At 39.3% G+C, this 21,803-nt stretch overlaps 1 protein-coding gene across 3 annotated transcripts; it reads right to left on the bottom strand.

Annotated features, from left to right (window-relative positions):
• Positions 1 to 89: 89 nt before the first annotated feature.
• Positions 90 to 21,553, bottom strand: btbd10a (BTB (POZ) domain containing 10a). Of its 3 annotated transcripts, none has more exons than XM_053506541.1 (9): positions 21,409 to 21,553; positions 18,816 to 18,971; positions 9,632 to 9,822; positions 8,690 to 8,936; positions 7,368 to 7,470; positions 5,321 to 5,441; positions 3,269 to 3,466; positions 1,696 to 1,806; positions 90 to 1,462 (listed from the first exon to the last, which is right to left on the bottom strand). In XM_053506541.1, exons 2-9 carry the CDS (start codon positions 18,914 to 18,916, stop codon positions 1,167 to 1,169), a joined length of 1,368 nt encoding a protein of 455 aa, XP_053362516.1. In that variant the 5' UTR covers positions 18,917 to 18,971; positions 21,409 to 21,553; the 3' UTR covers positions 90 to 1,166. The 3 variants fall into 3 exon arrangements, with proteins under 3 accessions (XP_053362516.1, XP_053362517.1, XP_053362518.1); XM_053506542.1 differs by having other exon boundaries at positions 9,632 to 9,819; XM_053506543.1 differs by lacking the exons at positions 18,816 to 18,971; positions 21,409 to 21,553 and adding an exon at positions 13,791 to 14,115.
• Between the last annotated feature and the right edge of the window lie 250 nt (positions 21,554 to 21,803).

Below are 21,803 nucleotides of genomic sequence, written 5' to 3'. Positions count from 1 at the left end.
GGTTAAAGGGGAGTAGAAAAAAGAAAGAAAAATGATGAAACAAAAATACGGGATGATGACAGAAAGAAAGAGACGTCCACCGTGACAGATTGACAAACCACAGCAATTTGTAGCTTTATTAAAATCCACACAGCTATAAAAACGAGGTGGAGTTTGCGACCGTGGGGTCACAACAGATCAGAGAGGTACAATTACAGGAAGTGACATCACGTGTAGGGGTTTAGATCTGACTGAGGATCTGTGAGGAGGAGGAGCGGCTCAGATCATCGCGTCGCTGCTTTCACTCGGTCCGATCTACATCACGCCTTTAGAGTTCATCGGACGAGTGACATCAGACTGTAACGCCTGGAGAGTCTGGAAAAGAATCGATCTGTAGTCTCCTTCACCGGATGAACAACACTCTGTGTGTTTGTGTGTGTGTGTGTGTGTGTTACATTATACCTGGTGAAACAGATTGTGCTGCGCTTGATGTCTTAACGTTTTGAGGCGTCTGGTTTGTGTTTGTGTGCTTGAACTCTGTGTGTGTGTGTGTGTGTGAGAGAGAGAGAGCAGTGACACACCAAGCCAACCGTAGGGGTTTTTCGTGGTGTATAGCCGCCACCGCTGGTGCTACACCTCAGGTTGCTGGAAGACGATGCGCGGTGAATCGGTGAAGAAGAAAAGTACAGCTACACCCGAATCCTGAGCGTTTACACTAAAATCCATGACTAGCGGTATAGCTATACAAGCGCAAGCCTAGATCAGACAACAGGCTACGTCATTTTTCCAGCTAACTAACGTCTGAGACAGTAAAGTTCAGAGTCAGAGATTTAACATTAATGTTTCTGTGCGCTAATTAACACTAAACGCTGGTGTTTCTTTTATGACTAGTTTAGCCATGTTTGCTTGGACTCTTTGAAGACGAATTTTTCGTCTTTGGCTTCGTTAAACCATGTAGCGCGGATAGCTGAGCGCTAGCTAGCTAGTTAATATGTTACAAAAACTTTAGTACGATTGCTAACAAACTTATGATTTGTCGAGCCTTGGGATTGCACCAGGCTTGGTGTGTCAGGGCTCTGAAACTCGCACGTCCTTATCAGTAGATGATCGTGGCGTGTTCCGAGGAGCGGTGTTCCGCGGCGTGCTGCCTGCGTCCAGACTCGTGTGCTTGCGTTTGTATTAAAAACTCATACGGCCGGAGGGGGAGCGTCTGGGTCGGGCTGATGGTGGTTTGGCAGGATGTCCAGTTCGTCCACCTGAGGCCCGGCGTGCAGCGCCACCAGCTGGTCGTGAGGCGTGTCCGCCGCCGCCGCCGCCAGGTTGCTGATGGATTTGCTCTTAACGCATTGGAAGTCGACGTGCCGGCTCTTCCCCTCCTCTTTCTCCCAGGACATGCGGATGAACGGTCTCTGCACGTAGTTGTAGATTACCTCGGGCCGGCCGCCGGGACGCTTCTTCACCTTCTCCTTGTAGGTCGGGTAACCTGAGAGAGGAGGAGGAGAGGAAGATGATGATCTCACACACACATCTAACTTCCTGTAGAACGTGCTAATGATTTGAACTCTTGTATTAATTGAGCAGACCTCCGTTTCATGACGGTTAAAAAAAAAAAAGAAAAAACTTTTTGGTGTTGAGTTTCAATAACGCACTGTTAAGAGAATTAACCCTGTAGCACAGAGAACTCTCTTTCCACTTCCTCGTAACTCGAGCTCTTACCTTCGATGCCTAATCGGATCTTCTTCAGTCCTCTTTCCTTTAACACGGACTTGGCGACGTCTCGGTTCTCAATGTATTTGAAGAAGCGATAGAGTTTGGTGCTGTAGATGACTACAGAGAAAAGATGGGTGTAAAGGTTAACGTGCCAACATAGCAGAGATTTCCCGTTAAACATTAATTACGTAATAAATACAGCAGTACCTCAGCATTAAAAAATTTAATCTATCCTGTGCCGGAGGCGAGTTCTTAAGGTGAGAATTTCCTATAGTGAAACACGTTTTCCCATAGGGAATAATGTAAATACAGATAATCCGTTCCAGCCACCCAGAAATATTACCAATATTACCAATTTCTAAAACTATAAATCATATTCTTCCATATGAAAAACAAATACATTTAGAAAAGACATGTAAATGAAGTAAAATATAAAATAAATAAACATTAAACCTCACTTAACCTTAATTTATGATTCCTCTTGGCACCGAAACTGAAAGTGGCTCCCTTTTTTTCTTGCTACGCACAGATTCATGACGCAGGGCATTCGTATGCTAAATTACCATGTGTAAATTATATACACACCACTAAATTGCCAAAAGTATTCGCCCTCACAGACATACAAACTTGGGTAAAACCTAGTTCTTAATCCATAGGGTTTAATATGATGTTGGCCCCGCCCCCTTTGCAGCTATAACAGGTTCAACTCTTCTGTGAAGGCTTTCCTAAAGGTTTAGGTTTAATGTTTATGGGAATTTCTGACCGTTCTTCCAGAAGCGCATGTGTGGGATCAGACATTGATGATGGACGAGACAGTCTCCGCCCGTAATTCATCCCAAAGGTGTTCTATAGGGTTGGGGTCAGGCCTCAACCCCATCGAGCACCTATGGGATAAACTGGAACGGAGATTGCAAGCCGGGCCTTCTCATCCAACATCAGTGTCTGACCTCATAAACAGCCTACAGAATGAATGGACACGAATTCCCACAGAAACATGTAAAAAATCTTCCAAGTAAAGAGGAAGCTGTTTTAGCTGCAATACTAGATATTGAGGTGTATGTACTGTATGTGGACACGATGTCATTGCAGGTTTAGCTAAATACTTTTGTGTATAGTGTATATAAATACACACATCGATAAAATTCACAAGATCAAGATTGATGATGATGCGTCGCTGGATTTCCGGCTAGCTATGTAACCCTGCTAGCTCTGCGCCAACACTTTTTTTGTATTTATGCTCATTAGAGTCAGCTAGCGAACTTGGATATGTGCGCTAGAAGCAGAAAAACAATAATAATAAAAATAATAATAATAATAAACTGGACTAAACTGGGCTCCTTCGACTTGAATCACCAAATCAATCATGAGTCAATGCGAATCTAAACTTGTGCGTGTTCACTTTCTTGACTTTTATTGTTCCGCTCTGACTCAGGAGGACCTTAATGATGCCGAGAAACCAGCAAAGGAGAAGTGTGTGTATTTCTTTTTTTTTTTTATTGCTGCGACTCATCTACACATCTTATCTAATTTGGATGACTTCATAACAGTAACTGTGTGTGTGTGAGAATAAGATACTGACTCTGAGAATACTCCTCGCCCATCTGCGGCGGATACTCTTCGTCCCAGTCCACCACGTCATCGTCGGTCAGCACCACCACGTGACACTCCCTCTCTCCGCTCTGAGCGCTCGCCACCATCAGTGGCAGCACCATCTCCTCCAGGTACGACTCGAACTGCCGCCGTGCCCCGTCGTTCGACAGCTCGTGCATCAGTGCGCCTGATTACATGGGGGAAAAAAAAAAAAAGGAATCATGTACTTGTACGAGGTCTGTCTAAAAAGTATTCAGGGATTAACGACTGAATTACATCTGATAAACTCCTGAAGACGCTTCTAGCTCTCGCACTTTTTGTTGGTTGCGGCCCGTACGCTTGGACACTACATGAAACGGGCAAATGATACAGATACATGATACAGTCAAAATGATCTGCACTCCGGTTATATTAAAACTTGTGTTGTAGCAGAAACAGATACCCCACTTGTGATGTGCTTGAAAGTAGAGCAGCGTGCAGCGGTTCGTTTTTGCTGGTTTTGTTTGTACCTGGTGCCGTTATTTATAGCAGACTTTGTGCGCAGTATGGAGAAAGTGTCCGGTAATCAGTCCGAATTTAGTTTGCAGATTTCTAAACCCTTCTGTGAGGTGTTTCGGCACCGGATACACACACGCACACAAAATAATATATATTTATAATTAATTAAAAATCACGAATCCCTGCACGCTGCTCTTCTTTCGTGCAAACCACAAGTTGGGCGTCCATTTTTTTGGTCCATTTCTGATAATGTTTACATTACTATTCCACTACTGCACTTTAAAGGTGGACAATATCGCTGCTGCTCATTTTCATTTCACACTCCATGACCTCTCTGTACTGCTGCTGGCTGCACATTCCACAGACTTTTAGCATTTTGCCTCCTTTTTTCCTTTCAAGGTCACAAACGGTCGTGTAAGCATTTCATGCAAAGCGCTGATAAGACGGTGCGGCCAACAGACATTTTTAATTACTCGTATATACATCTTAAAAAGAACAACTATATTTCCAAACCCAATTCTTATCCTCTATATTAGACATTCTTTTTTTTCTCTCTGATATCTGATTCACATTTTTTCCCCCCTTCTGAATACTGGATCGGTGCCATCTCGACATCTAGAGACTTGAATGTTATTTTTGTTTTTGTCGTCAAGACGTTTGTGCTGTCTGTATTAACACACACGCGCTTTACATTTAAAATCCTTGCAATTAACAAATGGCATAAGGGGGTTTTCCATTTAAAGTTTTAAAGTAGCATATCTTCTCTCCCCGTGGGTCGATTACGATGAAACAAAGCCTATATGTTACCTCAAGCTCAACCAAATAAACTTGTGAAAAACCTATTAAAATTTGTTCAGTAGTTTTTACGTGATGCGTGCACAGACAGACAGACAAACAGACAGGTGAAAATTTCAAAAACCATCTTGATGTGTTTTATTACTCATCTTGTGTCACTACAATTTTTTTCGCAAATATTAAATTTTTTTGCAAATATCTTTAAATGTACAGACACGCCCACTTTACAGTTTTATTATACGTGTATAGATTATCTCGACTCGAAATGGAAATTTCCGAAATGGAAATAATTTTGATTTAACTGAATAATAGAAAATCTGCAGTTTTGTTCAAGTTGCATATTTTTCTTCATGGTTATCGGTTCATGTGCAACGTTCCAGCATCGGTATCGGAATCTTGAATAAAAAAGTGTTATTGTGCCATATCTAATCTGAGCAGTTCACCGAGGCTGTTCCAATTAGCATTTGAATGCAGCGTCGATAACAAGCTCACACGGAAACGAGCATAAATTAACACCCGACTCGATGGCAACTGTGGCCGCTGACCCTTATCCGCCTCGCGCGCCAGAAACTATTGACCCACTTCCGTTCACTCCAGGAGCCGTCAATCAATCAGTCTCTCTCTCGCACTCTCACACAGATACCCGACACGCTCTGTTAACAATCCGATCCGCCCATCTTCTTTGCACATCGAGCAAACGTTTTTTTTTGTTTTTGCTTTTTTAAATCGACGCTTGTTAAATACTCACTCAGATCTCTGCACTTGATGGTGCTGTAGTCGAAAGAGATGCAGAGGTAGTCACATGCCTCCCTCAGCTCGGGAATGGAGATCCCATCGGGGCAGCGGATTATCCCTGATTTGTAATAATCCTGCCGTGAAGAGAGAGAGAGAGAGAGAGGGAGGGAGAGAATGAGTGAGAGATGCAGGAGAACAACAAACCGGCAGCCATTACTGCAGCAGCTCTGCAAAAACACGCACACAAATACCTCGCCAGCTACACGGCCCTGACCAGCTGATATAATTAAATCCTGCCCTGTGTGGAGTGCATGGCTGAACAACGCTCTGCTTTTCAAAAGGCGGCAGATGCCCCTCTGAGCGCGTCACACATCCGGGGTTTTATCCTCTGGTGCGAGAGGTGGTTTTTTTTTTTTTTTTTACGTCGCCATCCAAAGGATCTAATCATACTGCTATGGTGATAAAATCCTCCCTGCGACGCCTGGGCCTTAAATAAAAAGCTCAGTAGTGACTAAATATCTGTATATGTTCCATAATATCCAGGAAAGCCTGACTAATACTGAACGACAACAGTGGAGCTGATAAAAGGAAGTGAGAGAGAGAGAGAGAGAGAGAGAGAAAAGAGAGCAGTTATTCTCCTGCGCACTCTCTCCCCGCTCCATACTCACACAGTCCACAAACAAAAATCCACCAATATAATAATACAAGTAAATAATCAAATACAGGTCATCCCCGACTTACCAACAAGTTCTGTTCCTAGAGCATGTTCGTAAGTCAGATTTGTTCTGAAGTCTGACAATGTAAGTCTTGTACGTCTTTTCCTTTGACACGAACATACTGTACAATGTAAGGCAATCCAATCTGCTTAACTACATCTCTGGCCCCCTTTCCCACACTGCCATCATGTGGCCAAAAGTTGTAACCATGCCTAAGGAAATTAATCTCACAGTACAAGGTAATGCAAGTGTTGTCTCTGCGCCTTTAAATCGTGTTTTGTCTCACAGCTGTTTTCCATGAGGGCTCCGAGTGGCGCGGAGGTACTTAGTGCTCCCACATTAATCACTGCTCTACAGCCAATCAGGCTGTGAGCTCACGCAAGCGGAAGAAGCGGAAAGCGCTGTCCTCAGAGTGTGTTACGCCGCCCAAATTAGTACAGATTTACAGGAGAGACATTTTCTATCATGATTCATTGAGGCCGACAAAATTTTTCCCGCACACACACATACAATATACCGGACCTTAGACATTTTATACATTCACTTACATACTGAAAATATTGTATATAATTGATAATGTACAAGTGATTTATATTATATATATATATATATATATATATATACACACACACACACACATACACACACACAGATACGCTGTATATTATATATAAATAAGAAACCAAATCTAAAATCATTTACGCTTACTTCTAGACAAATTTCACAATTTCTTTTGAAGCGTAAACTTCTTGTTCTATAATTTAATCTAGATTCTAGCTAATATAGATTTAAACATTTATTTAATGAAAAGAAAAACTACTGGACAATATAAGTAAAAATCTACATTTAAAACATTTAGTGAAATTATAACTAGTATAAGATTGTTGTAATCATATATTAGGAAGATTCTGATAAATTCAACCATAGTCGAGATAGTTCCACTCGCTAAAAATTACTTTTTGCAGTGTAGAAGAACAAAAATACAAAATACTTTACAATACAAACTTTTGTGAAATTTCACAAAGCGCCATGTTCCACATATTGTATCACGTTTAGTAGTGTACATATTTCGTGTGTCCCTTTAGGGCTTCCATACAATCACAAAAATTATTCTATATAAAAAACAAAAAATACCATTAAAAAGAGATCCTTCAAAACATCAGAACCTGAGAAGTCGAGAGGAAACGCGAGCTCTCAGACGCGACTGAACCGCTGAACCTTCTGTACCAAATCTCGAATACTGCAGTTGAATTCAAAACCTAATCAATAATCTCTAAACGCAGCTCGTCTGTGATATATAAACCTCGTATAAGGGAAGGTTTTTCTGAAGTGCGGTGCACTCACCAGGATGGCTCTAAACACGGTGGAGCTGATGCCCTCGGCCACCTCGTACTCGCCCTTCTCGTTTGGCCGAGTAAAGTTGTACTCCCTGCCGGCTCCGAACATCCTAAAACACACAAAGGGTACACAGTGCACTTCAGTTCTGTTTAAAATACACCGTTAATGCTACACACAATCCCTTACAATTACAAATCACTGAGAGCCGCAGTGATCGTTGTCCTTCTAAAAGTCACTCCCGTCTCCACAGGGGTACTCAGGATCTTATTTATACTGACTCTTACATTCCTGCTTCTCTCTTCATCCTCGATTGCTCAGTTTGGTTGGGAGATCAGATCTGTGTAGACTGTTGGTTGTTCTAAATCCCCTTCATCTGAGAATGATGGATGCTACCGTGCTCTTAGGTATCCTTCCCCAGATCTGATACAGATGATTCTCTCGACCTTATGGATTTGTTTTCGCTCTGACACACTGAACACCATCTACCGTGAGACCTCATTTAGACAGGTACGTGCGTTTCCTAATTACATCTGATAAAGTCAATTAGTCACAGCTGGACTCCAGTCAAATTGTGGACGCATCTCAAGGACCACTGATAAGTGTAAGATGCACAAGAGACACCAGAACTCAATTGCATCATCACAAAGCGTCTGAATACTTGTGTACATGGGATATTTTTGTCTTTATTTTTGAATTAATTAATAAAAAAAAACTACAAAACAGATATAACACCTCTTTTTACTTGAGCGTTGCGCGTAGAATGATGAGGAAAAATGTGCAAAACTTTAAAGATTGAAAAACATGGCTCTCAAAAATGTAATTACATGTAAGAATGTGTGTTAAAATGAAGAGGAAAAAAAATAAAGTCACTAGAGCAAATACAATGTGTATTTGAAATAATAAACAGAGACGAGAGGTTGGAAACCCAAACGAGTGATGATTTTTTTTGGCGAATTCCATAACATTTTTTAAAAGTTAGCATTGTGTCTGGTTTGCTTTAAGGAAAATTATAATGTGGTCTCAGGTCATGTGATCTCAATGCTACGGGAATGGGGATGGGCCTAATTATCATAGTAAAAGTACAAGCTGCACAAAACTATTTTCAAGATTCGTTTTTTATCGAAAGACGTGCAAGGCTAAGACAATAAGAGTGTCGCTCGTCATTTTTATAATTATTTTCCTATTTATTGTATATGGTCCCTCATCCCTTTCTCTGCACTCAACATGCCAAGTTCCTAAAACATTACTCTTATTTATTAACATAATCATTCAGGAAACTTGTGTTTAAAAGAAAAACTGAAATGCCGAACTCGAATTGAAACACTGACCTGCCGAGCATGGTGTTGGGCTGAGCGGTGAAGACCGTGGGGTCGACGACGAAGCGTGTGTTATCCACGATGAGCGTCACCCTTTCGGCCGTCCTCACGCTCCGAGAGCCCTCCTTCGCGTTCTCGTGCACGTAGATCATGTCAGAGCTGTGAGGTTTCCCGTGGAGATCCGCACAGAAGGGGCTGGAGACTTTCTGAGGCCTGGGACTCGCTGACCTTGACCAAGACCCTGCCTCTCTCTCTCGATCTGTCATGTAATGATGAGATACGTTAAAGTGTACTGTATATACACAGAAAGGTGTGTAAGACAAGTGGATGAAGTGGCAACAACACGTATATATCATGATATATAGAGAGATTTGTATTATTGGTCCAAATATGTTATATGTTTCTATAGTAACAACTCTGTTACATGCTGTAACTGCAGTACACCAGTACCTCGGCATACGAATTAATTTTCGCCTTAAAAAACAAAATTTTGCAATAAATTTACCTCAGCATTTTCGACATACAAGCAAACGAACGCTCTTTAGCAAGAAGAAAAGAGATTCACTTTCTTCGGATTCGGTGCTAAGGGGGAATCATACATTAAGGTTAAGTGAGGTTTAGTGTCTATTTATTTCAAATTTTACCTAATTTACATGTTTTTTTTTAAATGCTTTAATTGTTGGAAATTGATAATATTAGTAATATTTTCAGGTGGCTGGAACGAATTATCTGCATTTACATTATTTCCTATAGGAAAATGCGTTTCACAATACGACATTTCACCTTAAGAACTCGCCTCAGGAACAGAACGTATTAAATCCGAATGCCAAGGTACCATTGTATTGATATTTTCCTTATTTATTAAAATCTGCTGATCCTAAGGAGCCACTGCTTTGGTTTAAGACTAGAGATTAAAACACTCTAACAGAGGTGTCGTGCGGTGTTGTTTCTCACCGCTGAGCTGCTGACGTGTGGGTGAGGTGACGTTCCTGATGCAGGGCGTGAGCTGGCCCTCGACCCGTTCGTGAGACGAGTCCCTGGAGCGATCTCCGGAGCGACGCCTCTCCCTGCAGTGTTCAGCTCCGTGCAAACTCATCCTTGCCACGCCGCTGAGCAGCTGAGAACCGCGCAGCCGACTGCCGCTGCTGGGGTGAAACACGCGAGAACGTGAGACACGTGCAGCAAATGTTAACACAGCTTTTTAAGTCTTTGGCATTTTAAACACTACGACCAGGTTGTCTCTGCTCAGTTCTTGATTCTGATTGGTCAGAGAGTTGCGGCTGGTACACGACCTCTCTGGCTAATAATAAACAGATGTAAAACTTTGTTACCTGAAGGAAATTAAGAAAATGAACAATACATACAAATATTAGGTTTGATAAGGTTTTCAGAAATTAAAATTTTTCATTTAATGCTCATGTAAGGAGTGTTCAGTGTCAGGTAGAGTAACAGTCAGGGCAAACACATTTTTCTAAAAACTTTAAAACTGTGGATTTTCTTGTTTTGGATTGACACACTTGGATTAGTCAAAAATGTCGACAGAATGAAACAAGTTCCTCACAAGAGTAGAAGAAATACAGTCGAATAAAATATGTTTGAAGAACATAAAAGGGTTTTACATGACAATGAACACTGTGCAAGTTTTCTTTTGATAGTAAAAATTTGTTTGTAGCTTTTTGAATGTCCTATTCTGCATGACTTGATCCCAACTATTGTTAATTAAAAGGAAATATATATATTATATATTGCTTCTTTGGCGGTTTTGTCTGCTTGCACTGTAAAACCGTGACTTCCTTGTTTCTCTTTAAATATCTTCGCTCTCAAATACCTCAATCTGTGTTTTTAGGATCCAGGGAGGGGACCCAGACCCCCAAATGACCCCTGTAGCCTTAGTGAAAGTGAAGCTTTTGATAAGGATGACAAACCATGCACTTAACAAAGTCGTTGTAACACAAAAAAGAATGCTGTAAGGTGAGAAAAGTAGCAAAAAAAAAAAAAGGCCAAGAGCAAACCAGATCTTTAGATAGGAGAGAATTTGCTCCTGAAAGCAACCACACCTTGTTCGCGGAGCACGTATCCTTTTAATAAAATGTCTCTCCATCTTCAGGGATTGCATTACCCGATATGATGACGCTGAAGTAAAGCCTCAGGGCGCACGCGAGAGAGAGTATCGGGGAGAGAGAGAGAGAATGAGACGAATCATGCTGGCGTTGTGGTTTGAGCCTTATCATCCTCACACAGAGTGATGATACGCAATACGTTCTGCCCTGGACGTACAGGCCTGCCGCAAACCCAGTGGAGCGTTCACATTCTCCCCCTCAGGGTTAAATAAGTGATGAATCAGCTGAAAATAGTGCTTGTGTTAGTTGGAAGTCTTTGTAAGCTCTGTAAAGATGAATAGCTTCCTCTCAGGTCGAACGTTACCTAACCTCACAGGGAGCCATCGGCTAGAAATTTAAAGCAAGACACAAAACCTAGCAACTAAAAACTTAGTGACGGGGCGAGACACACTCGTACACACAATGGACACGGTAACAGTGAGAGAGAAAGCACACACACTGCAAAAATATTCACAATACAAAAGTAACATATTACTGAATCTAGCCAAGATTATCAATAATTTCTTAAAATAATTTCACAACAAATTAAACATAAAATGATTAATCGATTCTGGTACAACGTTACAAAAATATGTATACTAAAGTTTCTTGTTCAATTGCTAGAGAACTTTGCTTATTTTAGGAAAAGACATCCTAAAACTAGCTAAATTATCTGAAAATTTCTACTTATTAATTTAGTCAAATTTTATGAGGAAAAAAAGCTTAATAATCTTATATTTGTTTTTATGTTTGTTTTAAACTTATTCTAAGTATAGACAAATTTAATTACACTAAAACTTGTTATATAAGTATACATACTTAACCTTTTTTTTTTTTTTTTGCAGTGCAGGTGAACCCTGATGATGTTGTTTCTTTTAGAGGTCAGGAATCTGTCTTTAGGTTATTAAAAGATGATAATCAAAATAAAATTCATCAAAGTGAAGCTACATCGAATCAAAGCGGATTTATCGGTACAGTCGAACATTGAATCAAATTATTTACGATATCAGATTCATCATTATCAATTTATCCAATATTAAATTGTTACCTTAAGAACTTTTTTTGGTACTCTATTAGATTCAGTAGCGTGATCCAAGTATCGGATTGTTCCCGTAAGAAGTGGAATAATAGCCACCGTATCAAATTCACCGGCATCGTCAGGCATCAAACTCTTCCTAAAGGATCGGTTTCATTGTTCAAGTCTAGAGTTGTGCAAGTTAATCGATCTTTTTTTTAAGGTCAGTTTTTAAACAGAAATGATTCACACTTTTTAAAATTAATTGGACAAACTTACAACCATTAAACAATCTAAAATTAATTAATTTCTTGAAACAGCTTTTTTTCAACAACCCGCTTCCATCATATCTGTGAACCCTTTGGAATCGACATGAGTCACAGCACAAATTTATTATTATTATTATTTTTTTTTTATATCCAGTCATAGGATTTCAAATTCATTAGTAATGTTACTTTTATACAATTCTAATACCTTAATTTTATTATCAGAAGAAGAAAAATTATATATATATATATATATATATATTGTTCACCTAGAAAAAAATTTCATCATAAATAAAGTGCGAGATGATTCATGGAATATCGACTTGAGTTCTAAACCAAAGTTATTTCCTCAACCCATAACTTGATACCTCCTGATCCACAGCATCGTGTTTCTTAGTTAGCGAGACAACAAAATACTGAAAACTAGGAATAACAAAAACTATAAATTTCTGTATTGTTCTGAACAAGATCGATCCCTCTGTTCCGGCTCGAGGGTTCCACCCTGCACTTTAGTTTGAGTCTGAAATATAAGAGAGGTTAATAAATGTTCTGTATGTATATTGTATATTGTAGCCTGCACCGAGGCTTCACTTACAACATAAAATCAATAGAGTGCATTTAACCAGAAATGTCAATTTATTTATTTATTTATTTATTTGAATGTTTTAAACATTCTCATACTGTGAAGAATTTTAGGCAACATTTTGATTTTCCTGCTGTTTGGTTTCACCTTGCTCAAAAACCTGGCTATAAAAAGTCAAATCATGTGATTAATCCTGGCCAGGAATTAAGAAATGGTTTAAAAGTAAAGCCTAAACATTTTTAGTTTAAGTTTTATACAAGTTGTATGAACTTTTTAATTTGTGAATTTACTTATAATAATAATAATTAATTATTATTATTAAAGTGAACTGAAAAAGGAATTTTGACACACAAAATGTTTTGTTTGTAAGACACGATGCATTATACATAATCATACGCAAATATCATACGATCGAAAACGCGGAATAATAATTTTTAAGATGAGTTACATTATATATCTCAAACACAGACTCACGGCAATTCCCGACCAGGCTCAATTCCTGTCTCCGTGTGCATGGAGTTTGCATGTTTTCCCCGTGCTTGGTGGGTTTCCTCTGGGTACTCCGGTTTCCTCCCACAGTCCAAAGACATGCAGGTTAGCCTAACTGGCGCTCCCAAATTGAGTGTCTGTGTGTGTGCCCTGTGATGGATCGGCACCCTGTCCAGAGTGTACCCTGCCTCGTGCCCTAAGCCTCCTGGGATAGGCTCCAGGTGCCTGCGACCCTGAATGCAGGATAAAGCGGTATAGAAAATGAGTGAGACTCTGTAGACACCTGACAGACCCAGGCTAGCTGTCTAATAAATATATGAAGGTGCTTTAGATCGGACGTGTCATGCTGCCTCTATTGTTCCTCTTTCCACAAGGTGTCAAACACACACATACACACACTAACAGCATCAGGTATCCTCCAGTGAAAGGTGCTCTGTGTGTGTGTGTGTGAAAAAGAAAGAGAGAGAGAGAGAGACTAAAAAAAAACGTTTAAAGCCAGGTAATGGGGTGCCATTATTTATGTCACAAGCCCTTCTTCTATCTTTGTGTGTCCGATAGAAAGAGAGCGAGAGAGCGCGCGAGAGCAAGCACGAGTATGCGAGAGAGAGAGAGAGAGCGCGAGAGGTGTACAATAGCAACACAGCTCCTTTGTTCTCCTTACCGGCGCGGCGTCTCGTGCGGCTCTGTGAAGACAAAGCAGCGCGGCAGGATGTGCGTGATGTGCGGGACGACGTGCAGGATGCACGCGCAGAGCAGCGCGTGTGCACCTTCACCGCACGCAGGCTTTCGGCACGACTCCGCATCCTCGGGCATTCCTATCCGACTCCAACTCCAGCATCGTTCCCGACCGAGAGAGGTTCTTCTTTCTCTGTGTGTGTGTGTGTGTGTGTGTGTGTGTTTGCTCCTATCTTTGTTTTCTTTTGTTTAGGTTGTGTGGCTGCTGCGTCGGGGGCGAGTCATTCACCGGAGGATGACAAGAACAAGGAGAAAGAGAAGGGGGGGGAGAGAGGGAAGGAGGGAGGGAGAGCGCGTGCGAGGCATGAATGGCTGCTCGGTGCCTTGCTGACGTAGCACGAGCGTTCTGTTAAAAAAAAAAAAGGAAACGACAGACAACACGTGCCACCGGAGAGTACGGTGACGGCTGATTCACTCGGCAGATGGATCGAAGCTTTTCTTACTGAATCGACTCCTTTTTTTTGATAGGAGAATAAATTTGATGTGTCAGAGCCTCATCACATCACCAGATTCTGTGTTTAATTACAATTAAAGCCTTAATAAAAAAATACTCAAGTCATTTTGTTTTTAGTATTATTTTAATTTATTTTGTGTCCTCATAAGACACTCACGTGCCCCGCCCACTATGACAACTCAGCCATTTTAAACTTAAACCGGACTTTAAAAAATAAAATGTTAATGTTAGTCTGACTAAAATCGTTAAAGCGGTTGCGATTCTAACCTCTCCAAACCCTTGGTCATCGCCATGTTGGCAGGAGTCGACTCTGCCTAAACACCGCTAATCAATAAAAGGGCAAATGGGCGGGGATAAGCTGTTGTTTAGAACCTGACTGCGTAACCCGGGTACCTCCCACATCCTGCATTTGATCGACCTTCTGTAAACGTTTCATTGTTTTTTAGAAACCGGAGGTTTAGACAGAAAAACAGACCCGGTCCCCACAATGGGCTTTGTCCTAGAAGTTGAACCAAACGCATAACAGCGGAAAGAAGTCGCTAACTATGCGACGATGTGGTCTGCACTCTGATAAAACTATAACCACGAGAGATAGCGTGTATGTCATTTGAACAAAAATTAAAACTGTAAACTTGCCCGGGTTTTTACCACATGATGTTCTACCAGGTTGCCGCTAGCTAACTTTTGTCGATTGTTTTGGTGTGTGACGTAATAAGTCACCCGGGAAATACCATACCAACAGTTTAAAGGGGGCATAGCGCCACCTATCGTAGCGGTGTTGGACATATTTTGATCAATAAATGTGCTTGGACAGTAGTCCGATTAAATGGCCAAGTGAGTGCACATACTTTTCACCACATAATGTACCTGATATAGTCCTTCCTGAAAAAGAAGTCTGGATTGTCTGTCATGTCTGGATTGTCTGTACAAGCTCACGGTGGTCTGTGTTACCATCTCTAACAAAGACAATTCTAACAAATGTACATCTTGTCTTTGTTCTACAACTGACCTTCGAACCGTGTGTATGGGAACGGATGCACGGCGTCCACCTGATGACGTCACTGATGGATGAAACTAAGGGAGGATAAATCTCTGGGTGACCGTTCTGTTCGAGTGTGTGGAGAAATGTAAGAATAACGAGTGGGCAGCGTGACAGACAAGTGATGAAACATTAGGGCTTATTGTAGTCGGCGAGACAAGACAGCGCAGACACACACACACAACCACACACGACTGGTAGGCAACAGAGGGTAAAAATAGCCTGGCTAAAAATAGCTCCATTCTTAATTTTAAGAGTATAAATGAAAACAGTTTTGCTGTGAATTTCATCTGTTTTTTCTTTCAGCTTTTATGTTGTATCTTGAGTTAGGAAGCATAAACAAGACAGAATTCAAATCCTACTTGCTCAATTTATTAAAACATCTGAAACGTCCTTAAGCCCTTTGGCTGCAACCGTTTATTGAACACATTAACATTCAATTATTAATTATTCCTTAATAATTAGTGGCGACAAGCAGGCAAATTTTTTCTTTTTACTTCAATCTTAATTTTATTTAAACTGTTCTAGTGGCACAGTCACAACTAATTATTATTACTAATGTGTGAGACAAAATAATAGCCGATAATGATAATAAATCATAATCAATAAAACACTGCTCTTGTCTTCATTCCAAAAACGAGGCAGCTAAAAATACAACTTCTAGAACTACGAGTGCACCCTCTTGTGGTGTACACTACCAGTAAAAAGTGTGGACACGCCTTCTAAGCTGCTGTTTTTTACTAAACAAATGAGAACACATCCAAATTATGAAAATAGCTCCTACCGAGTGATCTGATTGGATAAGAGGTGTTCCATAAATGACGACAATGGACACTAACAGCACTAGGACATAAAACTATACGCAACTGTCAGTTGCAGCATGGGTAAAAGTAGGTCTGTTCGTTCCGCAGTACTGAGTAGAGAGCAGCTACCTGCCAAAACCCACATTCAAACACAGTCACAGAAGAACTTTCAGCAAGAACATACAACATCTGAACATACAGTCAACCCCTAAAATTGGCGGGAGGAAAAATTTTTGAATGACTGAAGCCGTGAACTATGAACCTCAACTTCGTGGGGGGTCGAAAGTGCTTAATAACTGCTTCTAAATTGTTCCGGATTAATTTATACAATTCTAACTAATTTAAATCCCAAATCCCTCTCTAACCCTTGATTAAAGGCACCACTTGGTGTGTGGAACAAGTGATTGTTCACCCTACATAGTGCACTAGCTTTCCATTTAACACTATTCAGGATTTAATCCCAGAACCTGGAAGTTGATGGAGCTGATATTCTAAGGCGAATGAGTGGAAATATAAACGGAAACTTACAAGATTTACAGGACTGTCCATCACGTCCATGGTTTACTCTCCTCACCTTTTGACTACATACAGTAGTACCGATAAGAATTTATTTTTTTCTTTCTTTCTTTTGTAACGCAACAGCTTCTATTGCTATATTCATGGCGAAAGTCAGTTTTTGTTATTTAATATTAAAACTAGACAAAATGTTTAAAATTAGGGATGCACCGAAATGAAAATTCTGGGCCGAAAACGAAACCGAAATTTTTGGATGCACTTGGCGAAAACCGATACCGAAACTGAAAATGGTTTTATTAAAAAACATGTTTAAAATATTTTCTTTTTGTTTGTATTAAAAAAATGTTGCATATTGCAACTTTGCTGTCCTCATCTGAAACTTTGAAGTGCTTCCAAACCGCCGACATACTCCGTGTTTGATGCGTAATGACAGCGCGAACGAGACGGGAGGATGGGAGAGGCGTGGCGACAATTTCGGCTTTTATTTTCGGCGCTTTCTTACGTTTCGGCCAAAACCGATAATGCTATTTCGGCCGAAAATTTTCGGCGGCCGAAATTTCGGTGCATCCCTATTTAAAATTATTTTTTTCTAAGAACTTTAAAATTACATTTGGATTTACTTGTTTAAAAACTTTTTTGTCAACAGAATAAAACAAGTTTCTTAAAGGAGTAAAAGTGAGTAAAAGAGTTACAGTAAAATAAAATATGTTTGTTGGACAGCTGGGATCCTCATGATAAACATCGTGGGAAATTTTCTCTAGACAGTAAAAATGTGTGTGTAGTTATTTTGTCTCCTATCCTGCATTCAATAAGTATTTAAAATCCTTTCACCCCTGTTACGCTAACTGTCGGTCGCTGTTTGACGGTTAATTCCTCCAGGCATAGAAAGATTTGTTATAAAACTGGTTAAATAAAGAAACAAATTATAATCTGTTAATAATCAATGGTGTTTGTGGAATGGAATGCTGTTGTGTAAACTTAAGCAGTATCTCATTAGAGGGAGTGCTGTTGTGTTGAATATCAGCACGGCCGCAATGAGAGCGAGAGAAACAGTCCATCCAGGACATAAGGCTCGGTCCATCCGTGCAGGATCACTGAATCTACAGTATCTTCAAGTTCAGTCACGAATAAAAGAATTAAACTGGCTCTCATAAGGATCGTCCCAAAATAGCTAGAACTAGACTTTGACCTGCTTCGAACCAAAGAAGAAGTTGATTTAAAGTTCCCAAGCTTAGAAATCACCAATTAACAAACAGCTCCTCAGATTAGATCCTACATGAACAGATCTAAATCTCTCAACAGTTTAGAGAAGATTGTTTCCTATTTTGGAACGCTTTCAGTTCTACAGTGAAGAAAATATTACAAATAAAAAACGGTTCACGTCTCAAATGTTAGTTAAAGCCCTGTTCGGGTTGGATTAGCTTATCTCGTGATTATCTGTAATACATTGATATTAGTTGTTATATATGGAAAAATATATAAGTAGACTAGGGCTAAACCGATTCCTCGAGTAATTTGATTACAAAAAATGATCAAGGCAAAATCTTCTGCCTCTAAGCTTCATTTAATTAATTTTAAAAGCTAAAAAAGAAAGAAAAGAAAACCAATTAATCTTTGTTTCTCTTATATATTTTACATTGCTGTTTAATTAAGTAAAAGTAAATTTTATTCAATTACTCGATTAATCTATAATCTACTAAAATATTCGATAACTACAGCCCTAAAGTAGACCATATTGTACTTAAATATAAATATAAAATTCCTCCAAAACAGACTACATACATGCTAATATCTATTATGTTTTTCAATCATTCTCTTTATTTTTAGAAAATGTTTTTGCTTAATCAAGTGTGCTTGGGGGATTTTGTTTTATACAAATGCTACACTTACTTACATTTTAGAAACCAGTGAATTTTAGACGTTTCTACATGCAGCTCAAGTGTCCAAATGCTTTTATGAGGCACTATATGAATAAGGTATTAATAATTAAAAACTTGACATCCAACAGCTGGAACTATTCTAAGACTGAGAATATTTACCAGTAGAGACAAGAAACTGTTAACCCAGCTGATCGCTAAAGGTTTGAGAGCAGTGAACAGATTCTCTGTAACGTCTGATTAAAGAAATCCCCTTTCTTACCTGGAGTGTCTGCAAACGCGGCGGGGTCGGGTGCTGGATCTCTGCTCGCAGTTTTCCGTGTCGCTCGAGTTGCTGTCATAAGAAAGCGGCCGTGCAGCCATGTCCTCTAAATCCTACTGGGTTAAGCGACAACGATCTGTCTGTAACTCTCATACCCTGTCCAAGAATGGAGAAAAAAACAATTCAGAAAAACTACAAATGATGAAACTGTTTGGTAATCGTACAAGGGGGGTCTAAGTCAAAGTGGTTGCCGCACCGCTTACACAGTCCTGACCTCGCTCCAAGGCATTTCCACATGTTTGGGCCATTAGAGGAGTTCCTCTTTTGAGAAAACTTTATACCCCGATTGTATACCAAGCAACAGTGAACACTGGAATAAGTGCATTAGTGAAGGAGGAGATTATATAGAAAAAAGAGTTTTTACTCTCATAAGTGTGTTCTGTACAATCAAAAGCAAAATTTTCTGCCTCGAAGCTTCGTTTAATTAATTTTAAAAGCTTGCGTCATGTTTTTTTGCAATTATCTGTTGACAGCGCGCTTTTGACAAAGTGCGCTTCTGAATGTAAGCCGCCAGTAAACACCAATGAAGAAAAAGCGCTTACGTCACCCACAAAGCGGAAGGAGACGAAAACAGTTAGCTGTCGCGGCTACAAAATGGAAAGGAGCGATAAAATTACCAGCGAGCCAAAAGAAGAAGAAACCAGCAAGAGAAAATGACAGAAATTGTCAGTAAAAGCTTATGTTATGCCTGAGATGTAAATTTTAAAACTTTTAGTTTTGAAAGTTTGGTTACACACCTTGGTGTCTTTGTATAAATATTTATTGCAATGTGTGCCTTAGTTTTTTTGATCCTTAAAGTCATTTGAAATACCTTTTTTTTTTTGTTTTTGCATCCAAGAAAAGGCTTTAAAATTATGTATGGCACTGTAATGCGCTTAATTCATCTTAGTCAACTTTAATACCCCTATCTTATCTACGGGGTTTTGTGCGGTGGCTGAAAGCACCATGCATCATGATTCATCGCGAGTTTTGGCGCTGTGATTACATTTCCGTCTTTTCTGGCAAAAAAATAATAAAACATGCTTAGGCCGCCTTAAAAACATGTTTAATTTTTTTGGCGGACCTTGCAGAAGGCAGGCGAGCAGTCGCGGAGACTCACGGTGCCTAACACCGCATCTCACCACGAGTCAAACCACATAGGTGAGATAGGGGTATAAGGTATTCCTTGTATTGTAAATAATGACAATGTTAATTTTTGATAAAATGCTGTATGCAGTTAATAAATAAAAGTTGATTTTTCTAAAAAGAAAACCAATTCATTTTTGTTTCTCTTATATATTTTACATTGCTGTTTAATTAAGCAAAAGTACTTTTTATCCAATTACTCAATTAATCGATTACATTTTTGGTAGAATAATTGATTACTAAAATATTCAATAGCTACAGCCCTAAAATACATTGTTTACTATTGGCCTCCACGATTTCTGGTTGGACACTATGGATGGATGGATTATGCTATAAAACTGTCCTTACAAGAGTGTGTGATAGGACAAAAATATCACATCACAATTCTAGAAAACGTGTATCATGTATCAGGATGTCCGAGTTTATCCTGTATTTCTAATACATTTAAGCATTTGGCAGACGCCCATATATTACAACACTTTGTTAGGGACTTTTTTCTATGTTGATATCTAGTAAAAAAATTTTTTTATAAATTTATCCAACACATCATTCTGTTCTACTCAAATTTACTGCGCTTTTAAATAGCAAAAACGCATATACAAACGCCACTTCTGCCATCAGCTTGTGGGTTGATGCTTAGTATTGACAGTTTTTATTATTATTATTATTATTATAATAACTGTTTTAACTCACATATTACTCACAGATTTAATTTGATTTGCATAGCTGATTTAACAGTCAACTTGTGTCAGAAAGCGCTACCAGTGTTAAATCTATAGAGATTACACACTCACAATGTTAAAAACTTGGCACAAAGTGCTAGCAGGATGTCAGAAAATGCTACCTACTGTTAACTTACTATTCTTATAAAAAAAATAAAAATAAAAAAATAAACTGTATGTTGGAAATATTGATAAAGTAGTACAGAATGGCTAATTTCTTCTGGTAGCAAATTTTGACAGGGTAGGAGATGATGATAAAACACCGGAAACACTCCTAGCGTTTAAAGACTGCATTTAATTTGCATAATAACAATAATGATAACAAAATAATAATAATAATAATAATAATAATAGTAGTAGTAGTAGTAGTAGTTGGTATTTCCCCATAGCTGCAATATATATGATGTAGCTGGGTAAATAATGAACCTTATTTCTTCTTGACGCATTTCTGTTTATAGGAAAATTTTTTTCATTAATCACACACACACACACACACACACACACACACATATAGTTGATTAATTCCCTTTGAGCAGCACGTCTAGAAATGTTGAAACTTAATATCCAGTAAACCTACATGACTAGCTAATGATTAGCTTTAACGGTTAGCATTGCACAGCTTCAGACAAAACAAACAGAGCAAGCATATATAAATAGGTATGTAAGTAATTTCATAAACTTCTCACCAGTTTGCAGTTAAAATAAATTAAATCATCGTTGGAGTTTTCTTACTGTCTCAGTAACTCAGACTTAATCAGAATCGGATTTAGAGCGCTAATATCTTTGCTAACGCTAATTTGAATCCTCGGTAAACGAGAAGGCCCTGGCGCTGTCTCAAATAACTCTATCACCCCCTTCCTCACGCGCACTATTTAGGGATGTGAAATAAAAATCTGTCATAAAGCCTAGGCAACCTATCTAGTTGACATACCGTCCAATAGGAAACCAGCCAGGCTCTTGCAGAGCGCATGCGTGTTGGTAGCGTAACCGTGTCTATCTAAATTCAGCCATGTTTGAAAGTCTGTTAAAATATAATCGTTTTTAAGAAGTTTTTTAAAGCTTTATTTTTTTTTTTTATAAA

This window comes from Clarias gariepinus, chromosome 10 (assembly GCF_024256425.1).
Source record: "Clarias gariepinus isolate MV-2021 ecotype Netherlands chromosome 10, CGAR_prim_01v2, whole genome shotgun sequence".
In the NCBI taxonomy this organism is placed as follows: domain Eukaryota; kingdom Metazoa; phylum Chordata; class Actinopteri; order Siluriformes; family Clariidae; genus Clarias; species Clarias gariepinus.
This window is presented reverse-complemented; position numbering and strand designations above follow the sequence as displayed.

Bases quoted from the DNA above. Each gene is read 5' to 3' on its own strand.
- btbd10a (XM_053506543.1), bottom strand. From the start codon at position 13,942: ATGCCCGAGGATGCGGAGTCGTGCCGAAAGCCTGCGTGCGGTGAAGGT. The intron at 9,823-13,790 runs GTAAGGAGAACA...GTTTCACCCCAG, and splicing joins CCGCACGAGACGCCGCGCCG to CAGCGGCAGTCGGCTGCGCG. The intron at 3,467-5,320 runs GTGAGTATTTAA...CCATGTAATCAG, and splicing joins CATCAAGTGCAGAGATCTGA to GCGCACTGATGCACGAGCTG.